This window comes from Dermacentor andersoni, chromosome 1 (assembly GCF_023375885.2).
Source record: "Dermacentor andersoni chromosome 1, qqDerAnde1_hic_scaffold, whole genome shotgun sequence".
Lineage (NCBI taxonomy): Eukaryota > Metazoa > Arthropoda > Arachnida > Ixodida > Ixodidae > Dermacentor > Dermacentor andersoni.
The window spans coordinates 132,805,367-132,822,303 of record NC_092814.1 but is presented as its reverse complement, the minus strand read 5'-3'; the positions used below and the strand labels follow the sequence as shown (position 1 = coordinate 132,822,303).

Genomic DNA, 16,937 nt, shown 5'->3' with positions numbered 1-16,937 from the left:
CCAGCTAAGTACTCCCAGGGCAATGTTGAGTGGGCTTAGTTTGTGTAGTAGCAATACATGTTTGACCTTGTCAAAAGCTTTCGAAAAATCCAAAAATATGCAGTCAAAAAATTGCTATCAAGATATACATGTAAGTCATTAGTGACAGTTACCAGCTGAGTGTCACAAGAAAAGAATTTGCAAAAGTCAGGTTGACTGTTGGAGAAAAAATTATTTTCTTCAAGGAAGTTGACAAGGTTAGAAAATATAATGTGCTCCATTATTTTGCACGGTACTGAGATAATCGATACGGGCCTGTAGTTAAAGGGATCCTGAGTTTAACCAAATTTCTGGATCGGAATAATCTTTGCTGTTTTTTAGTCATGAGGCAAGGATGAAGACAGGTACGACTGTGAAAAAAATGCTCTCTAAGATGACAGAGGAATACTCACTAGTATTTTTTAGAAATTTAGTCGTGATGTCATCTATTCCGCAAGAAGACTTAAGCTTAAGAGTGTCTGTTATTATTTTTTATGCCAGTAGAGTTAAAAATTATAGGATCCATTGGTAAAAAAATTGCATCATGATAGTTTGGATGTTCGTTATCATGTGCTGAAGGAGTGAAAGCTTTTATAAACACATTATTTAGAATTGTAGTGCAGTGCTGCCGAGGTATAGGCTTACCGGAAGACGTGCTAAGTGATATCATTTTTGATTCAATAGGCCTTACTACATTCCAAAAGCTTCCTGGAATATTTATAAGCATGTTCGGAAGGGTACTATTAAAAAAAGAAAATTTAGTATTCTCTATCGCAGATAAGTAGGCCAAGGCAGCTTCCTTGTAAGCAGACCATTTAGCCTGGCTTTGCGTCCGCTTAGCTGTGCAAAAAAGATGTTTTTTTCTGTTAGATAGGCGTTTTAAAGATTTAGTATACCACAAAGCATTGTTAAGCGAAAAATGCGCCTCTTCGGGATAAACTTGTTGACAAGATCGTTAACTTTTTCTTTGGATATATTCCAGTTAGAATCCAGTGAGCACTCAGCAACATTAGGCAGGAAATTATCAAGAAAAAGAGCAATTTCTTAGTTGATAGCGGTGAAGTTGCCGTTTTTATAATCACGAATGGTTTTAATACTGTTTTGGGATGGTAGAATTGCCAGGCTAATGAAAAAATGCAAGACGTTGTGATCGCTCAAGCCGGGTGAATGTGTAACCTTAGATATCTGTTGATGACGTTAAAACAAGATCTAAAAGAGATGACGTGGCGTTTGTTACTCATGCAAGGGAAGTAACAACCTGAACCAAGTTGAAATCAGCACATATCTCTACAAAATGCTTCGATTCTGCGGAAGTTGCATGTAATAAAGGACATGTGCCTGACCAGGAAATGTTGGGGAAGTTAAAATTTTCCATATATAATATTGGCGCTCCGGGGAAGCGAACACTTATCTGGCATAAACAATCGTACATGCTATTGCAAAAAGTCGGAGCTGATGATGGTGGTTGGTAATAAACCCCGATCACAACCTTTTTGAAGTTTACAGGAATGCAGCACCATACACATTCAATGTTACATGATATGGCTACAGGGAAACAGTCAAAGCATTCATTAACAGCAAATAAAACACCACCGCTTAGTGTGTTAATGCGATCAGTACGGTGAACATTATACTTTCTATTGCAGTGGAATAACTAAGAGTTTCTTACTTTACTCGTCAACCACATTTCGGTTAATGCAATTATGTCTGCATCACAGTCATTTATTAGGCTGCAGAAATCAACATTTTTAGGTAAGATGCTACGAATATTAGTAAAAAGAACCGGTAGTCTCGATATTATTTTAGTCTATTATTAGTCTCCTTTAACTAATCAGATTATGTCTTGTCATGTGAATGCACCTCTTCCAAATTATTTTAAAAACCGCCTTAAAATGCAGCCTGTAGATACTCTGCTGAATTCCCATGCAACTGTTGAGGCATGTGAACAGGCACTAAATATTCAGCCTTTATCACACGTAATTGCAGTCGTTGCTTTTGATTTATTTAATTTCAATCACTGTGTTACATTTGTGTATGTAGTAGCATGGTAAGAAGCATTGTTGGATTGTTTGTACCGTGCAAGGAATGTGCATGCAATAAACTCAGCATGCTGTCTATTCTCTGTTAAACAAGTGCGAAAATCGCCTTTGTATCACTTGCTCTGTACGGCATAGATCCATTACTTATACATCAGAATATTTGTTTTAGTTATGCGAGAATAGTAAAACCAATATAAAAAAAGTAACATCGATTTCCCTCGGGACACTGTGAAGCATAGTGTGAAATAGCTATTTATCTCCTTACTTAATACATTGATTTGTGCATGCATTTTTTGTAGTTGTTTATACTGTAGTGACAATATCTTTCGGGGCGCAATACCCTTTGAACCATGTAAGGTAAAAGATATTAATGAATTACCATAACACAATATTGGGAAATGGGAAATGAAATTAACTTAGTGCGTCCTTGATCAACATTTGCTATTTTAGAGACTTTCTGTTATCAATAATTAATATGTGGGCATTTATTTTTCTGAATGTTTACAGGATGATTTCAGCAAGAACATCTTTGTCTTCTTCAATATAACGGCATGCTGGGAACACAGCTACGTTTATTCTCGTGATAGAAGACTGGATTGGCTTGAAAAATCATACACCAAGAAACAAAACTGCTCTGTACAGTGTGAACTTTTTTTTATTATTCCATTCTTGTGCATTCTGAAAAAAAGGGTGTGTGTAGAAATAAATGTTTTGGTCAGTGAATGGTTCAGTTCTTTTGGGTAAATTTTTGTACTGTGGATCATCAAAGTTGGAGAGGTAAGAAGAGTGGAGGGATGTGAATGTGTTTGTGAGTTTTGCTTGGGAACAGCTCATGGTCATGAACAGTTGCTCACTGACTGGCTTCTACGGACTGTCACATGGTATACCACAACAAAATAGAGGGGACCTTTAAAGCTACAAGAAAGAGAAAGAAAGATAGCGTTCTTTTGCACAAGATTGTGGGCTCCCTGCTACATGCAGTGTAATAATATCGCCTACTGTTCATGGCAGCATTGTCTACAGATCGCAAAAATTTTCTTACTCTATCAGAAAAGTGTTATAGTGCTGCTTTAGTACATCTAGGAATGAAACTATACCAGAAACAGTTGTGGATTTTAGATGCTTGAAATTAAGAAGGGACATAGGTTCTAAAATGTTTTTTTCTTTATTTCTGGTTCAATCTGAACTAAACTTCACTGTTTCGATCAGTTCTTCATGCTTATTTCAAGTCTATAATAATAATGTAAGTACTAAATAATAAGTATTATAATAATAATGGAAGTATTAAAGTCTGAAAATAAACTTAATAGGTACTTCTTGTAAGGCTTTTTGGCAGTTTTGCCTCGCTAAACACAGAAAGTAAGTGCATGGCCCTAATGCCAAAGACTTTCTCTAGGGGGTGGTGCTATCTTTATTCGTTTGAAAGCATTCTAAAGGTAAGAAAGCAGACCAACGTTTACTATGAATATCTTTTCTTATTTTCACTCATTATTGCTTCTGATTGTAATTTGCAAAATGACGCTAGAATGACACAAGTAGCATCACCGCGTAGGTCATTTAAATATGAATACACTGATACTAAACTTCTTATTGTCACTCAACAACATCATAGCAAAACGCTCTGCAAGACTGTGAGGTGTATAAAAACAAAGAACTGAGAAACACGCATTTGAAATTTAGACAGTTGTAACCTTTTCTAGAATGCAGCTACAGCAATAATAATGACATTATTTTGTAGCTCTACATGAGAATGACCATACTAAATACAGCAGAACCTCATTGATACGTTCCGATCACATACATTTTCCCAGCTCCAACGTTCGCAATCGAGAACACAAAAAATGACCCAATAGAGTTGCGCTAAGTTTTTACCAGTTCATACATTCCCGGAAAACACGATTTTTTTGCACCAACGTTCAGCACGTCGCCACACTGCAATCGTATAAGTTTTCCAGCCGCTAGATCCAGTGTAAACAAGAAAATGCGCGAGACACGCGCACTCGAAAACAGTATTGGGGGCAAGCTACACCACTGGAAAAGCTGGTGCCACCGTCGGCGTGACGTGGCATGAGGGATCACGTGGACACAGCGGGTGTGTCGGCTGCTTCAGAAGTGCCGAAGCGAGCTGAAAACTAAAGTTTAATGTCCCAGCTGCGCTGTGGTCCTGATTAAGTGGTGAGGCTTTACCGCCTTGGGTGTGTGCTTGACAACATTTGAAAGTACTATAATAGGTAGCGGCTGCCTTTGGAGGCATGCAGCATGGTAGGCTACTGCTCGATGCCGCAGTGCCGGACGTACGCAACGGAGCCTGGTGTCAGCCTTATTCACACGTAGCCGCAAGGCAAGGAGCTGCGTGAAGCTTGGCTGGCGAAACTTAGAACCGGCAGACAGCCATCGGCTACAACTCGGGTGTGCAGCAAGCACAGACGCGAGGAATATTTCTGCTACGGCGCCTGGACTGCGATGTTCGGTGAGTAGCAGAAAACGAGACGCGCGCCAGCTGCCCGGCTAATGTCATGACAGTTTGGTCTATGAACTTGTTGATGCTAGATACTGGCACGTTCACTGGAACGGAAAGGGAGCGGTAAGACACTCATTAAAAAAAGGCATGGCATATGGTCATGTTTGTGTAATGAATTAATGCACTGGATTACAAAATAGAAGCAGAGGGAAATCACATGCTGAGAAGACCGATAGACATACAGTGCTTCGCAACTGGAGAAATAATATTGGAATGTCCAAGAATTTAGAAGACAAAAAAAGATTTAATCGTCTCGACGGCACGTCTCGTTGCACTGATGCTTTTGTTTTTTTTTCGTAAGCTTGACACGTCTTGTTTAGGCAAGTGACTCCTGACACGCCACAAGACAAAAAGACAGTGTGTCAGCTGCGTGAAAGCGAGCGAAAGCAGAGAAATAAGACCCATGCAAACCGGCAGCAACGGAGGAGACAGTGGCGACCACAAAACAAAAATAAAAAACTAAATGGCCGCTTTGATCGCACCAGCTAATGGGCGGCGCAAGATAGGGGCTCGCCTCGCGCATGTATGCTCCACCCAATCAGAGGCCTGAAATCACTCTTCGGAAATGCGGTGAGAGCAGTCGTTTTGTTTGAGCTGGCGCAAAATGCGCGCAAGGAAACCAGCTTCAACGCAAGCCCAAGATGGTGGCAGTTGGCTGGTGGCAGCAGCCGCAGCACGCATGGAAAGTTTCAACAAATTTTGGCTCGCTTGGGGTGTTTCGTGGCTCCCGTGGCAATTTGAAAGCCAATTTTTTTCTATTTACCGATCGAAATTGGTGTTAACAATTTGAGGGCAAGGGCTTGAAGGCACAAACCTTCCTAAAATGCTTTATTCTCAAAATTGATATTTTGGCCATAATTTTTTACAAGTCTAGAACCTGCGTACCCCCTTAATAACTATGGCAGTGTCTAGATATTTCTTGGAATTTTGAAATATACCTGGATTTGTCAATAAGCGAGTGCCTATTGAAGTACTGTACATATATCAGTTGCTTGTACCCACTCCGCAAATCTAGTGGGAGTAGGTCAGCCTATTTGCAGCGTTTAGTGGCAGTGGCAATGCTTGTTAAATCTAAACTTTGATCTTAACCTCTCGATTCTATTCGGTTTTTGTTGGCTTGATTTAGTATACAGATCCCCCACAATCTTAGTATACTCCATAATGGTATGTACTAAATATTCAGTATATGCAAGGGTTTTCATCTCGTTAATTAGTCTGTTTATGCTCCATATTAGGGCTCAGAGAGTTTTGTTATAGCTCTCTTTGCTAATGCTTGTACTGTTTGTATTGTAAGGATATTCTAAATGTTCCCTTTTTATGTGTGTGGACATAAAAGACATTTTATGCACATCAGAGTGTAAGTTGGCCTGATTATTCGCACTTCAGAGTCTATTATACGCCACATAGTGATAGGCACAACATCTCACAGGAACACTGATGTCATTCATTTAGTCATTTATAGATTTTCCATATAATAGCACTCTTAACAGACTGTTGCAGAACACCGGAGACAACACCAGAAGGGTTTGATTTGTTTTCTGCAAAATCGATGTATTGCTCTCTACAATAAACATAGGAAAAACCAGCACATGATGATTGTGGTGTTCGTAAAAATAATGAGTCAGCTTTTTATAATTAACTTTGGATGAGGCACTTTGTCGAATGGTTTCACAATGTCAAGGTAGGCTATATCTGTTTGGGCCTGAAGAGTTTATTGACTCGGACAAGTTGGTTGATTGTTTCTTTTTTAAAGCAATGCTGTTGAGGGAAGATCAAGTTATCTTCGTCCAGGTAAGCAACCAACTTTTTGTAAATGATGTGCTCTAAATGCATAGAGCAAATGCATGTTATGGAAATCAGTCTATGATTTGCACTGTCTGCAGCGCTGCCAGTTTTGTGTATAGGTATAGCTTTAGCATTTCCATGCTCATGGAAAGCAACCGCTATCAACAGGGGACTGAAATTCTTTAGTTGCATATTTAAAATTTCATTCCACACATCTATGCAAAAACTCCTTTGGAATGCTCTCGGGACCAGGACCATGTCTACGTTTGGTAGGAGGTTTAGGACACCCTGCTGATTGATTTTAATGCCTGCAATAGGCAGTCTAGAAAGCGCATTGGCAATTTGAGGCATATAACGACATCTTTAATGAATATTGAAGCAAAAAAAAAGTTGAAATAATGAATTCATATCGCAGCAGTACCGGCTGCTTCAGTCAACAGCTGTTTTGCAGATGGGTGGGCATAACATCAAAATTTATCTTGTTCCTCTTTAACTCCAAGCCAGAGTGATCTAGCTTTGTGTACCAACATCACCGAAGACAAGCTACACTCGTTTTGTATTGTGCATTCGAGTTTCGGCTCTAGAACAAATTCCTAGATTCCTTTTGTTTTGTTGCTGCCCAGTGAGAGTCTTTTTCAGAGCAAGTGTCTGAATAAACTGCACGTGTAATACATAAATTGATAGTAAGGAGTTGCCTTCACAAAGGCATACTCTACATTAATTGGAGTGACTGACAGTGCAGCATGCGAGGTCTGTGGCACCGAAGAAAACATCGACCACCTGCTGTGCCACTGTCCAAGATATGCCCTAGAGAGACAAGAACTTGCCAAAGCTTTCCAAAAACTGTACAATCGGCCGCTTTCCGTGCAGGTGCTGCTGGAACACCGCCCCCATCGCCCGTCGGCCCACAAAACGGTGAAGGCGCTTTTGTGTTTCTTAAGGACGACGGGTTTGTGCGACCATCTGCGACTATTAATGCAATTTCTGTAAAACCACACGCGTCAGCGAATTTGCCGCAATTTCCTTCTTTCCTTCCCTCCTTTCTCTCCCTGTGATCTTTGTTTTCCCCTTTCCCATTCCCCCGGTGTAGGGTAGCCAACCGGACGTTATTCTGGTTAACCTCCCTGCCTTCTACTTTTCTCTTTCCTCCTCCTCCTCCTCCTCCTCCAGGTGTAACATGCAATTATTTGCTGTAATTAAACAATAAATTTTGTAGACTTGCGAAAGAAGTTGTGAGTTAAAGGGCATTGTAACACCTATCTTTACATTGTTTTATACTTCATTTCAAGTTGTGGCTGATGTGCCGAGTGAATATCTTTTTACTGGGGCTTGCACATTTTATGCATTTCAGTCTTTATCTACAATCATATACCTTTTTAAAACCTTGTAGTACTTGAGAAGGACCTTCTGTTGGGCTAGTTGGTCTAACATTGTAAATTCCAAAAACGGCGCAATAAAATACACATACACATAAAGAAAACACAAAAGACGCGGACACGCGCTACTACGGTAGTAGCACTTGTCCGCGTCTTCCTTATGTGTATTTTTTTGCGCTGTTTTGGGAATTTACATTGCAGTACTTGAGCATGAAATTTTTAATAGATTCCAAGACTTGCATTACCATAAGTCACTTTACTGACATCTACTCAAAGAAGTATGAAAGGCAGGATGTCTAACACGGAAACTTCATTAGAGTAGCAGAGAAATTCAAAACCACTTTACGAGGCACCCAGAGAAGTTTCAGGTCATAAACTTAACGACATACATGCACCATTTGATGGCCAAGAACTTTACAGCAAAGTTAAATGCAGTATGTTGACAAAACAAAAGGCAAGCTTAAAAAGCAGGTTGCAGCTCGAGACCTTACTGTCCTGATAATATGGTCAGCCAGTCACTTTTGAGCAAGATCAAATTGCCTAAACGTATAATGTTTATTCCCTTAATGCATGTTCGATTCCATAAATTTTCTTCACAGCCAACAGTGTGGATTTCGTGCAAGTGTCCTCATGTGTCCTTCTGATGCATGTACAGGGAAATGAATATTTCGCTTAACATGTTTGAAAAAAAAACATTTTGCATTTACTGCTACACTGTTCTTGCTAAACTTTTGCAGAAGGTCGCATTTTGGAGTCTACGTCGTTCAGTGTGACACATGGCACAATTCATTGCCCGATTTTTAAGGCAAGTGCAAATTTGCCTTGCGTGTATGGATGCGAGCTGCTGCCACAACAGCGCAAACATAAACTTGTTTCGCCACCTGCTGGCAGCTACAAAAAGCAGCCAGTTGGGGAGGGTTGCCGCGTGTTGCCTGCTCATCTGGAAAACGTGGCAGCCATGCCTGAAATGCTGCAGCAGGTGGCGAAACAAGTTTATGCTTGCGCTTCCACAGCAACAAATTGTAGCCCATAAACGAAGGCAACGTTGCTTTTCTTTGAGAACCTTGCCGGGTTTCGTGACCGTAGATGCTAGCTGCGGCCTGGCTGTTCTCTTGCCAAATAGGCCAACCAATCGCAGATGAGCATGCGCGCCACTGGGTTTCTTGCACCACCACCAGATGGTGTTCGCCTCCGCAGCAGCCGTGCGGCGGATAGAAAAAACACCAGGAAGCTTGCCTTCGTGCATCCATGGCGGAATATCGCATTAGCCTCTCTACAATGCCTCAATATAACGCCTTCCGCATCACTTTGTACGGACATTCAATAAACACAAACTCATGTTTCAACATCTAATTTATGCACTCGCACGAAGCTTCGCTGTATGATTCCAACTCCTTGGATCAGCTACATTGTTTCCCTTAAAAACCTGACAGTTAACTGTGCCATGTTTCACACTGAACGACATAGACTCCAAAATGCTATCTTTCCACAAGATTTGAGCAAGAACAGTGCTGCGGTAAGCACAAAATCATTTTTCGAACGCATGTCCCTGTAGATAATGTAGACATGTGCGCACTTCCGCACTTATAGCCCTGACCTGCACTCATACCGTAGTCACTGGCCTTACCATTATCGAGAAATAATACGGTGAACACGGTCATAAGAAAATGCAAATCGATGGAGGCGCGAAGATGTTTTTTTTATGTTAATCACCACGCTCGGGGTCACTTGATAATTCTGCTCGATTTTTTTTCTTTGTGGTTATGCCGTTTTGAACACTTTCAACAGACTAAAGTCACTACGGTGGATTACAGCGACCCAATACAAAGGGCAAGCTTAGCAGGGTCACCATCACTATCATGGTCTGGAGCATGTCTGGAGCACAGTGAACTAGAAGGCTTTCTAGTGTTGCGAGCAGCTTCCTGGGGGCGGGCCTTTCAGCGTGGAATGATGCAGCGGCACTGCATTATACTGAATGAGGGTTTCTTATGTGAAACTCGCTAGCCAATACTTCGGAAGGAAACAAAAGAAACGTCTGTGTACACGCAAAGAACGAAGAAATGTTGGCATGTCCCGTGTATCAGTACGAAGCTAGGAACAAAAACGGGGCGCGTTGGTTTAGAGTCCACTGTACTTCAGCTAATTGTTCAGCTGTTCATAAGGAAAGCACATCCTCACGGATGCGCTCGTTAATGGGAAGTGCCTGAAGTATATTTAAAACAGCTTGGCTGATTACTTCACCACTATACGCAAATGGAGCTGTTACAGTAACCGGCACCACTATCTGCTTGTGAGCACGCTCGGAGGCGTGCGTCTATTTGTCGTACAAAAATCCCTCACGTGACCTGATCCTAGGTGCCTAGGGACAGCATCGTTTAGGGATTTTTGAGAAGGCGCGATGCTGGCGCCTATGCTGGCGCCGAGCTACGCCGTGGCGTGTTCGTCCTCGGCGTGATCGTTCTCTGGACCGCGCGTTGTTCAACATTGCTCATGTAATCGTGCGTGCGTTGCTTGTGTGTTGGTTGTAGGTTCTGTGTTACTTGGCGGAAAGCTGTGAGTAGTGGCGGTGCGGCAATGCGGCTTTGGCCTCGATGAGCTCTGGCACTACAGAATCTGCGTTGTGTGACCCGTGCTTTCTTGAGAACCCGGCGGTGGTGACAATTGTAATATCGAAGTGGCCTAGCGCCTCGGCAGCGAAGTTCTGCGAACCGCGATGTGGCGTCGCCGTGTCCGACTTTGCTTAACGGACATCGAGGGATGTGCTGCTCGCTGCAAGTCATGTAAATGCAACTGCGTCGACCGCCCACTGTTCAGCGCTGAATGTGCGTTTGGTGTGCTGTGCTTGAAACGAGTGGTGCAGCCGTGCAGCGGGGGTGGCGGAGGAGCAGAGTGGATTAGGGTTTGCGCGTTCACAGACATGTGCTCCCGTCTTGGTCTCATTAGCGGCTGTCGCGGGATTGTGGTGTGCTAGCTCCTTGCCTAGCATGAAGTTTACGATGCTAACACACAGCATGTTCACGTTTTTCCGCGTTATATGTCATTAGCATGACGGCCGAGTTGAAAACGAAACATGTAGTGTTCTTTGCGTTTGTGTGTTGTAAATTACTTTCTATTGTGGAAGTTCTGGGAGTCTTATTACGCAAGGAGTGCGAACGTAAACATAAACACATATGTGTGTCTGAAATTTTGAATTACCCATAATACCCTTTACGACTGTTAAGTGGGCTACATGGCCTGTGTGAACCAGCTACCGTATGTTGCGACGCTCTTTCGTGTGGTAGAATGATGCATGGTGCGCGTTTATTTCTGTACCGTTGTAAAAACCATTTGTTTATTCACTCAATACAAATGTACGGCTTCTTCGCCGCAGTACAGCTTAGTTACGCGGTGAAGCATACTAGAAGTGGGAGGGGGCCGCTATCAGCCAGCATGTATGTCCACTTAGGTGACCTGAGAGGCGGCGGGTGCGCGAGTGTATAATTTAAGAACTCTTATTATGTCCAGTGACAGTGGAGATCATTAACTGTAGCACCAAAGTAGTGGACCACTACCAGAACAAAGGCATGTAGTATGCCCATCTCAATTCTTGTGCTTATGCCAGTCTTATTTTTTACAGCAATAGCTGCTATTGGCTAACTCCCCTGGTTGTTCTGATGTCTACTGGTGTTGTCACTGGAATTCCCGAATTTCTTGCTAGAATATTGCAAATAAAGTTCTCGTTGTGCTGCGAGGATTCAAACATACGATCAAAAGAGTGGCAGTCCACAATTCTACATTTCAGCCACTCTGCTGAAGGTACAGTCGTGGTGAATACTAATCCTGGAGAGCGTGATCTAGCCAACAGGTGCCTAGATTGGCTAACACCTGCTCAATGTCTGCATACTGTATATAGAGCTGGCATCCACACCTTCAAGTTCTTGCACATCACCTTCCCACTTGTGAAGGCAGTCCTATGTTAAGTTTTCTTCTTGCATGTGATGACAATGATTGGGTGCATCTGCTTCATTAATCTTCTTCTAGTGCTTGGCTTCTCAGATTTACTGGATGGCGCTGTTGGTGTCTTGTTTTCCTCAAGCAAAGCGCGAGACATAGCAATGCATAGCCCAAATATAGATTTGAGAAAACCAAAACGAATTCAGCAGTAAGAAGCTAAAGGGTTGTTTTGCTGTAGATCAGTGGCTAAGTCCGGATATGAAAGAGGAGGAAGAAAAGCCGAGTCTTTCCACTTCAACACTGAGGCACAACTCCCACAACTAAATAGGACTCTTACTTATCTTACTTTTTTAAGGAGATTACCGACTTGCATTGGCAAGTGTTCAGTTCAGTAAACACTGCATGAAGTAAGCTTCCTGTGCATATTTCACCAGCTACTGCATCATTGTTTCACATTATGAGTGAAACTGCAATTTTCTTTATGCCACAACTTGCCCAATTTTGTGTTTTGCAGTGGGATGTTAGCAGTGCTAATAAGGCACCTAAATACTCATGAATAGTAATACAGAGAAAAAAAAGTAAGAAAGCAGTGGCTTTTTGTGCGTAGACTATGCATACACCTGGTGCTCTTATGGTCATTTTTTCCCTATCCGCTCAGCCATTCTAAACAAGAAAAGTTTATACACAATTAGTTTATACACAGACTACAACTAAACCACAGGTATCGTTGATAAGCAAAGTATATTTATTCGGTGACATTTTCTGCAGCCCTGCTATTAAGCTTTCCTTCCTTCCTTTTCAGCTGTGCAGGTTCATTAAAGGGACACTAAAGTGAAAAATGATTTATTCTGCATCAGTAAATTACCGTTATACAACAGCAAAAACACCACTCTTACAACGATAAGACGTTTGGTAAGCCAGAAAAAGCGCAAGAAAGAAATATGGGTGGCGACGCCTACTTGAGTTCCCGCACCTGGGGGCTGTGACGTCATGGATTTTAATGGCATTTTCTAGGGCCTACTAAATATATATAGCGGTACAGATTGACTACATTGTGTTCGAAAGGAACTAAATATTAAACATGAAAAGTTTTGGGAACCTTTATTCAGCGAACGCGGCCCAAATGCGAAAACATACGTTGGAATCCCTGACGTCACGCTGACGTACCGGCGCTGGGGTTTCGGCGCGAAATTCAAATACTGATACTTTGACCTTCATTTTCTCATCTAATAATCAAACCATTCTTTTGAAATGACTGCCTGTAGGGTTCTCAAGCAATGCTCCATTAGTCTAAACTGATTTATTGTTTCGCTTTAGTGTCCCTTTAAGAAGTGATGATACAGTTTGACAATTTTAATAATTGAAAGACTTAGGGAAACCTTTTTCGGGTTGTTTTTTCTTGGTTTCAGACTCTGCACATTGCATTTTAAGGCATGTTTTCTGTGTTTGCTGCTTTTTCTTTATGGCTAGGGCATGTCAACATTTTTTACACCACTTCAAGTATGTGGTGCCATAGACTGTTCTTAGATGAAGTCTTGCCCTTTCATTCTGTACAATATGATGTTTTTTTTGTGTCCAAGGCCGTTTTACAGCGTGATTGTAGCATTTTGCTAAGTTTTGCCTCTGTCACCCAAGCTTGAAAGATTGCTACCCACTGGTGGTGGCATGACACGTCATGTTTCTTTTTCAATAAAAGGAAGTCTGTCACTTATCCTGTGCGCTGGTTGCCTTTTGTGTCTTTGAATTGCAATTTGTTGCCTATATTTGCTCTTTTGTTGCATTTCAGATCAGGAATGGCTATCATAATTGACATTTAACCATATTGCACACAATGTGGATATGTAATTGCAATATATGGCCACCATAAATATAATTGAAGTTAATAATTCAAGAATAGTGCCTTTGCATGGTGGTACAGCCATGAATTGTGGCTATAAGGTACCAGCACTGCAGATAGCACTGCTTGTGCAGAATATAGTGCAGCTCTACTATTTTCAAACATCATTGTTTTTATCTGCACTTGTATAGCTCCAGTTTCTGTGAACAACACACATCTGGTGGAATAGCCAAATTTCTGCCCGTTTTCATGTTATTAGCATATTAGTAAAGGCAGTCGTTTTTATAGTAGCCTGTTTGCCCAGTGTAGAAGCCGCTGCAGGGTGTCAGGATCTTATACACATCTTCAGCTTTGCAGGGGACACAGCATCTGGCACATAGTTTGTCACAGGCCATGTATTCGGGGCAAGTTGAGTTCACTCACTAGCAAAGAGAGAACCAAGCTTGTCGGATATGAAGTAAACCGCCTGTATACTCAGTGGCCTTCATTTCGTGTGACATATGTGGTTATAGCGACCCTTGTTTTAAGCACTTCTTGTCTAGCAGCGGTCGTTTGCTTTTTGAAACAGGATAGCTTTCAGCAAGCTGGACAGGAATAACACTGAAAAACCAGCAGATGTTAATTGTCGCACTTATCATGCGAATCTTCATACAGTATGATGAGGGCGTAAATAAATGAGGGTGTTCCTCAAGGCCTTGTAGCACATGTTACGAGTTTGGAGCAACATGATGTATAGCACTTCTTTGATCGCATGCTATAGGTTTAGCAGGTGTGGCCATGGTTGAAGTGCACTGCAAGGTCAAGAAAACAGATATCTATGAGCAGCACCCTGGTAAGGAGACTCTGGGAAAACTAGTGGGAAGCCTGTTGAACATCTGGTTGACCCACTTGCTGGCTCCACCAGGCAAAGTATGATAAAGAGAAGGAAGTCATCAACACATCAGAAGGTTTTTACATGTAAACACTGTGCTAAGGTCATAACATGCCAACAAGTCTTAGTGCACAGGCTATGCACGACCAACTACATATGCCTTCTGTTCGGACATTGCTCATTGTAACTAACAAGGATGGAGTGGACAAAAAAAGAACAGCAGCTACATTAATTTAGTTTCACTGGTATCGACGGTGTTTTGTAAGCGTACATTGCCATACTCCCCAATGGCTTCTTGGGTGACATCAGCAAAGACCAGCTTGAGGCAAGGGGTAATAGACGTCTTTACAAGCTACAAATGCACGAATGCATGAAGAGCACATTGTGTCCAAAAAGTAGGCACTGGAGAAGGAACAGGTTATTAACAGTGGGCAAAGACAAGCTAGTAAACACCCAACACTGTTGCCATGTAACGACCTCTGAAACAATCCCTCTTAAAGAGGAAATCATCTTTGTGTATCCATAAAGAGGGCAGATGGGCAAAGCCCCTTCAGTAATGCTGCCAGCTTCAAAAGCCTATTTTGCACATCCTGAATGCTTCCTTCTTAAGACTTTGCTGGGTGCAAGCATTCTACTGTCCAAAAGCTGTCATTGAGAGCACTGTTGGTTTGGTGGCAATAAATTTCAGAAGCAATTGCAACAAACCTCCCTTCCTAGTTGGCCTGGATGCTCACTGTGCTTATGAAGCAGCACCATGACGCAAGCAAGGTGAATGGATGCCTCCAAGCCCTTGTTCGTTTATCACACTGTTCTGTTAGTAACAACCATGAGACTTGAAACCAACAAGCTCAAGTTCAGCACTCGCGTGGTTACTGCGGAGGATTCATAAAAAGCACAAAAACAGAAAACTCAAGGTAAAGGATAAAGCACCATTTAACACTTAGTATTGCTACAGCCCACCCCCTTCTTTTATTTTGTCTGGTCGTGCTACATCTTTTTACTATATATAGGCATGAACTTAGGTGATGTTCCCAATCAGTGTCCAATATTTATATACACTATGTGCTGGTTCAAAGAGGTTCGAAACACTGCGATGGAAGCTTCAAGTAGAAAAGGTGCCTGGAAGAAAAAAAAAAAGCTGTGCTGCAACCATCTTGGCAACATCTTGTCCCCTTAATAAAAATTGTGCTTTCATATCAACTTGAGCCCTCTAGTTTAGAGTAAAGTACCAGTGCTCTTATGAACAATGAATCAATTCTCAAAGAGCATGTGCAGTCCAGCCAAAAGCAGGGGCAAGAATCCGCATTGTGCTCCTGCATTGAAGGTGAATAACACGTACCATAATGGCGAATGTGCTTTAGTAAGCTTCATTGCAATATTAATTTGTAATGTACAAAGAATTGTCAATGAAGCTTACAACGAGCACAGATGCACTTGCAAATTATGTCACAATTGAAAGTAATGAGCACAGTGTAAACCTATGTGCCCTTTCCACTCTTAGTATGCTTTACTGCACGATGCTTATTTACACCCCTGTATTGCGGTCTAGCAATGATTATCTTTCTCGCAATACACTATTATTTCGCGGTGAAGCCTAAGCAATGCACTGCAGTGAAGCATACTAAAACTGAAAAGGGGCCACTATCACTGGCCATAATAAGACTTCTTTAATTACACACTCGCGCACCCGCCGCCTCTCAGGTCACCTAAGTGGACATACTATGCTGGCTGATAGCGGCCCCCTCCCACTTTAAGTATGCTTCACCGCGTAACTAAAATGTACTGCGGCGAAGAAGCCGTACATTTGTATTGAGTGGATAAACAAGTGGTTTTTACAACAGTAAGAAATAAACGCGCACCATGCATCAGTCTACCACACGGAAGAGCGTCGCAATATACGGTAGCTGATTCACACAGGCCGTGTAGCCTACTTATCAGTTGTAAAGGGTATTATGAGTAATTCAAAATTTCAGACACACATATGTGTTCATGTTTACGTTCGCACTCCTTGCGTAATAAGACTCCCAGAACTTCCACAATAGAAAGTAATTTACAACACACAAACGCAAAGAACACTATATGTCTCGTTTTCAACGCGGCCGTCATGCAAATGACATATAGCGCGGAAAAACGTGAACATGCTGTGTGTTAGCGTCGTAAACTTCATACTAGGCAAGGAGCTAGCACACCACAATCCCGCGACATCCGCTAATGAGACCAAGACGGGAGCACATGTCTGTGAACGCGCAAACCCTAAGCCACTCTGCTCCTCCGCCACCCCCGCTGCACGACTGCATCAATCGTTTCAAGCACAGCACACTAAACACACATTCAGCGCTGAACAGTGGGCGGTCGACGCAGTTGCATTTACATGACTTGCAGCGAGCAGCACATGCCTCGATGTCCGTTAAGCAAAGTCGGAAACGGCGACGCCACATCGCGGTTCGCAGAACTTCGCTGCCGAGGCGCTAGGCCACTTCGATATGGTGGCTAGATAACTTCGATATTTCAATTGCCACCACCGCCGGGTTCTCAAGAAAGCACGGGTCACACAACG

At 42.2% G+C, this 16,937-nt stretch overlaps 1 protein-coding gene across 7 annotated transcripts in view; it reads left to right on the top strand.

Moving 5' to 3' along the window:
• The window catches only part of vir (VIR_N domain-containing protein), a 353,139-nt gene extending 350,359 nt beyond the window's left edge, over positions 1-2,780 (top strand). For all 7 annotated transcript variants that reach the window (XM_055062055.2, XM_055062056.2, XM_055062054.2 and 4 more), the window contains one exon: positions 2,565-2,780. In XM_055062055.2, coding sequence (XP_054918030.1) covers positions 2,565-2,604 — 40 coding nt within the window. In that variant the 3' untranslated portion in view covers positions 2,605-2,780. The remainder of the gene's footprint in view (positions 1-2,564) is intronic.
• The last annotated feature ends 14,157 nt before the right edge of the window (positions 2,781-16,937 follow it).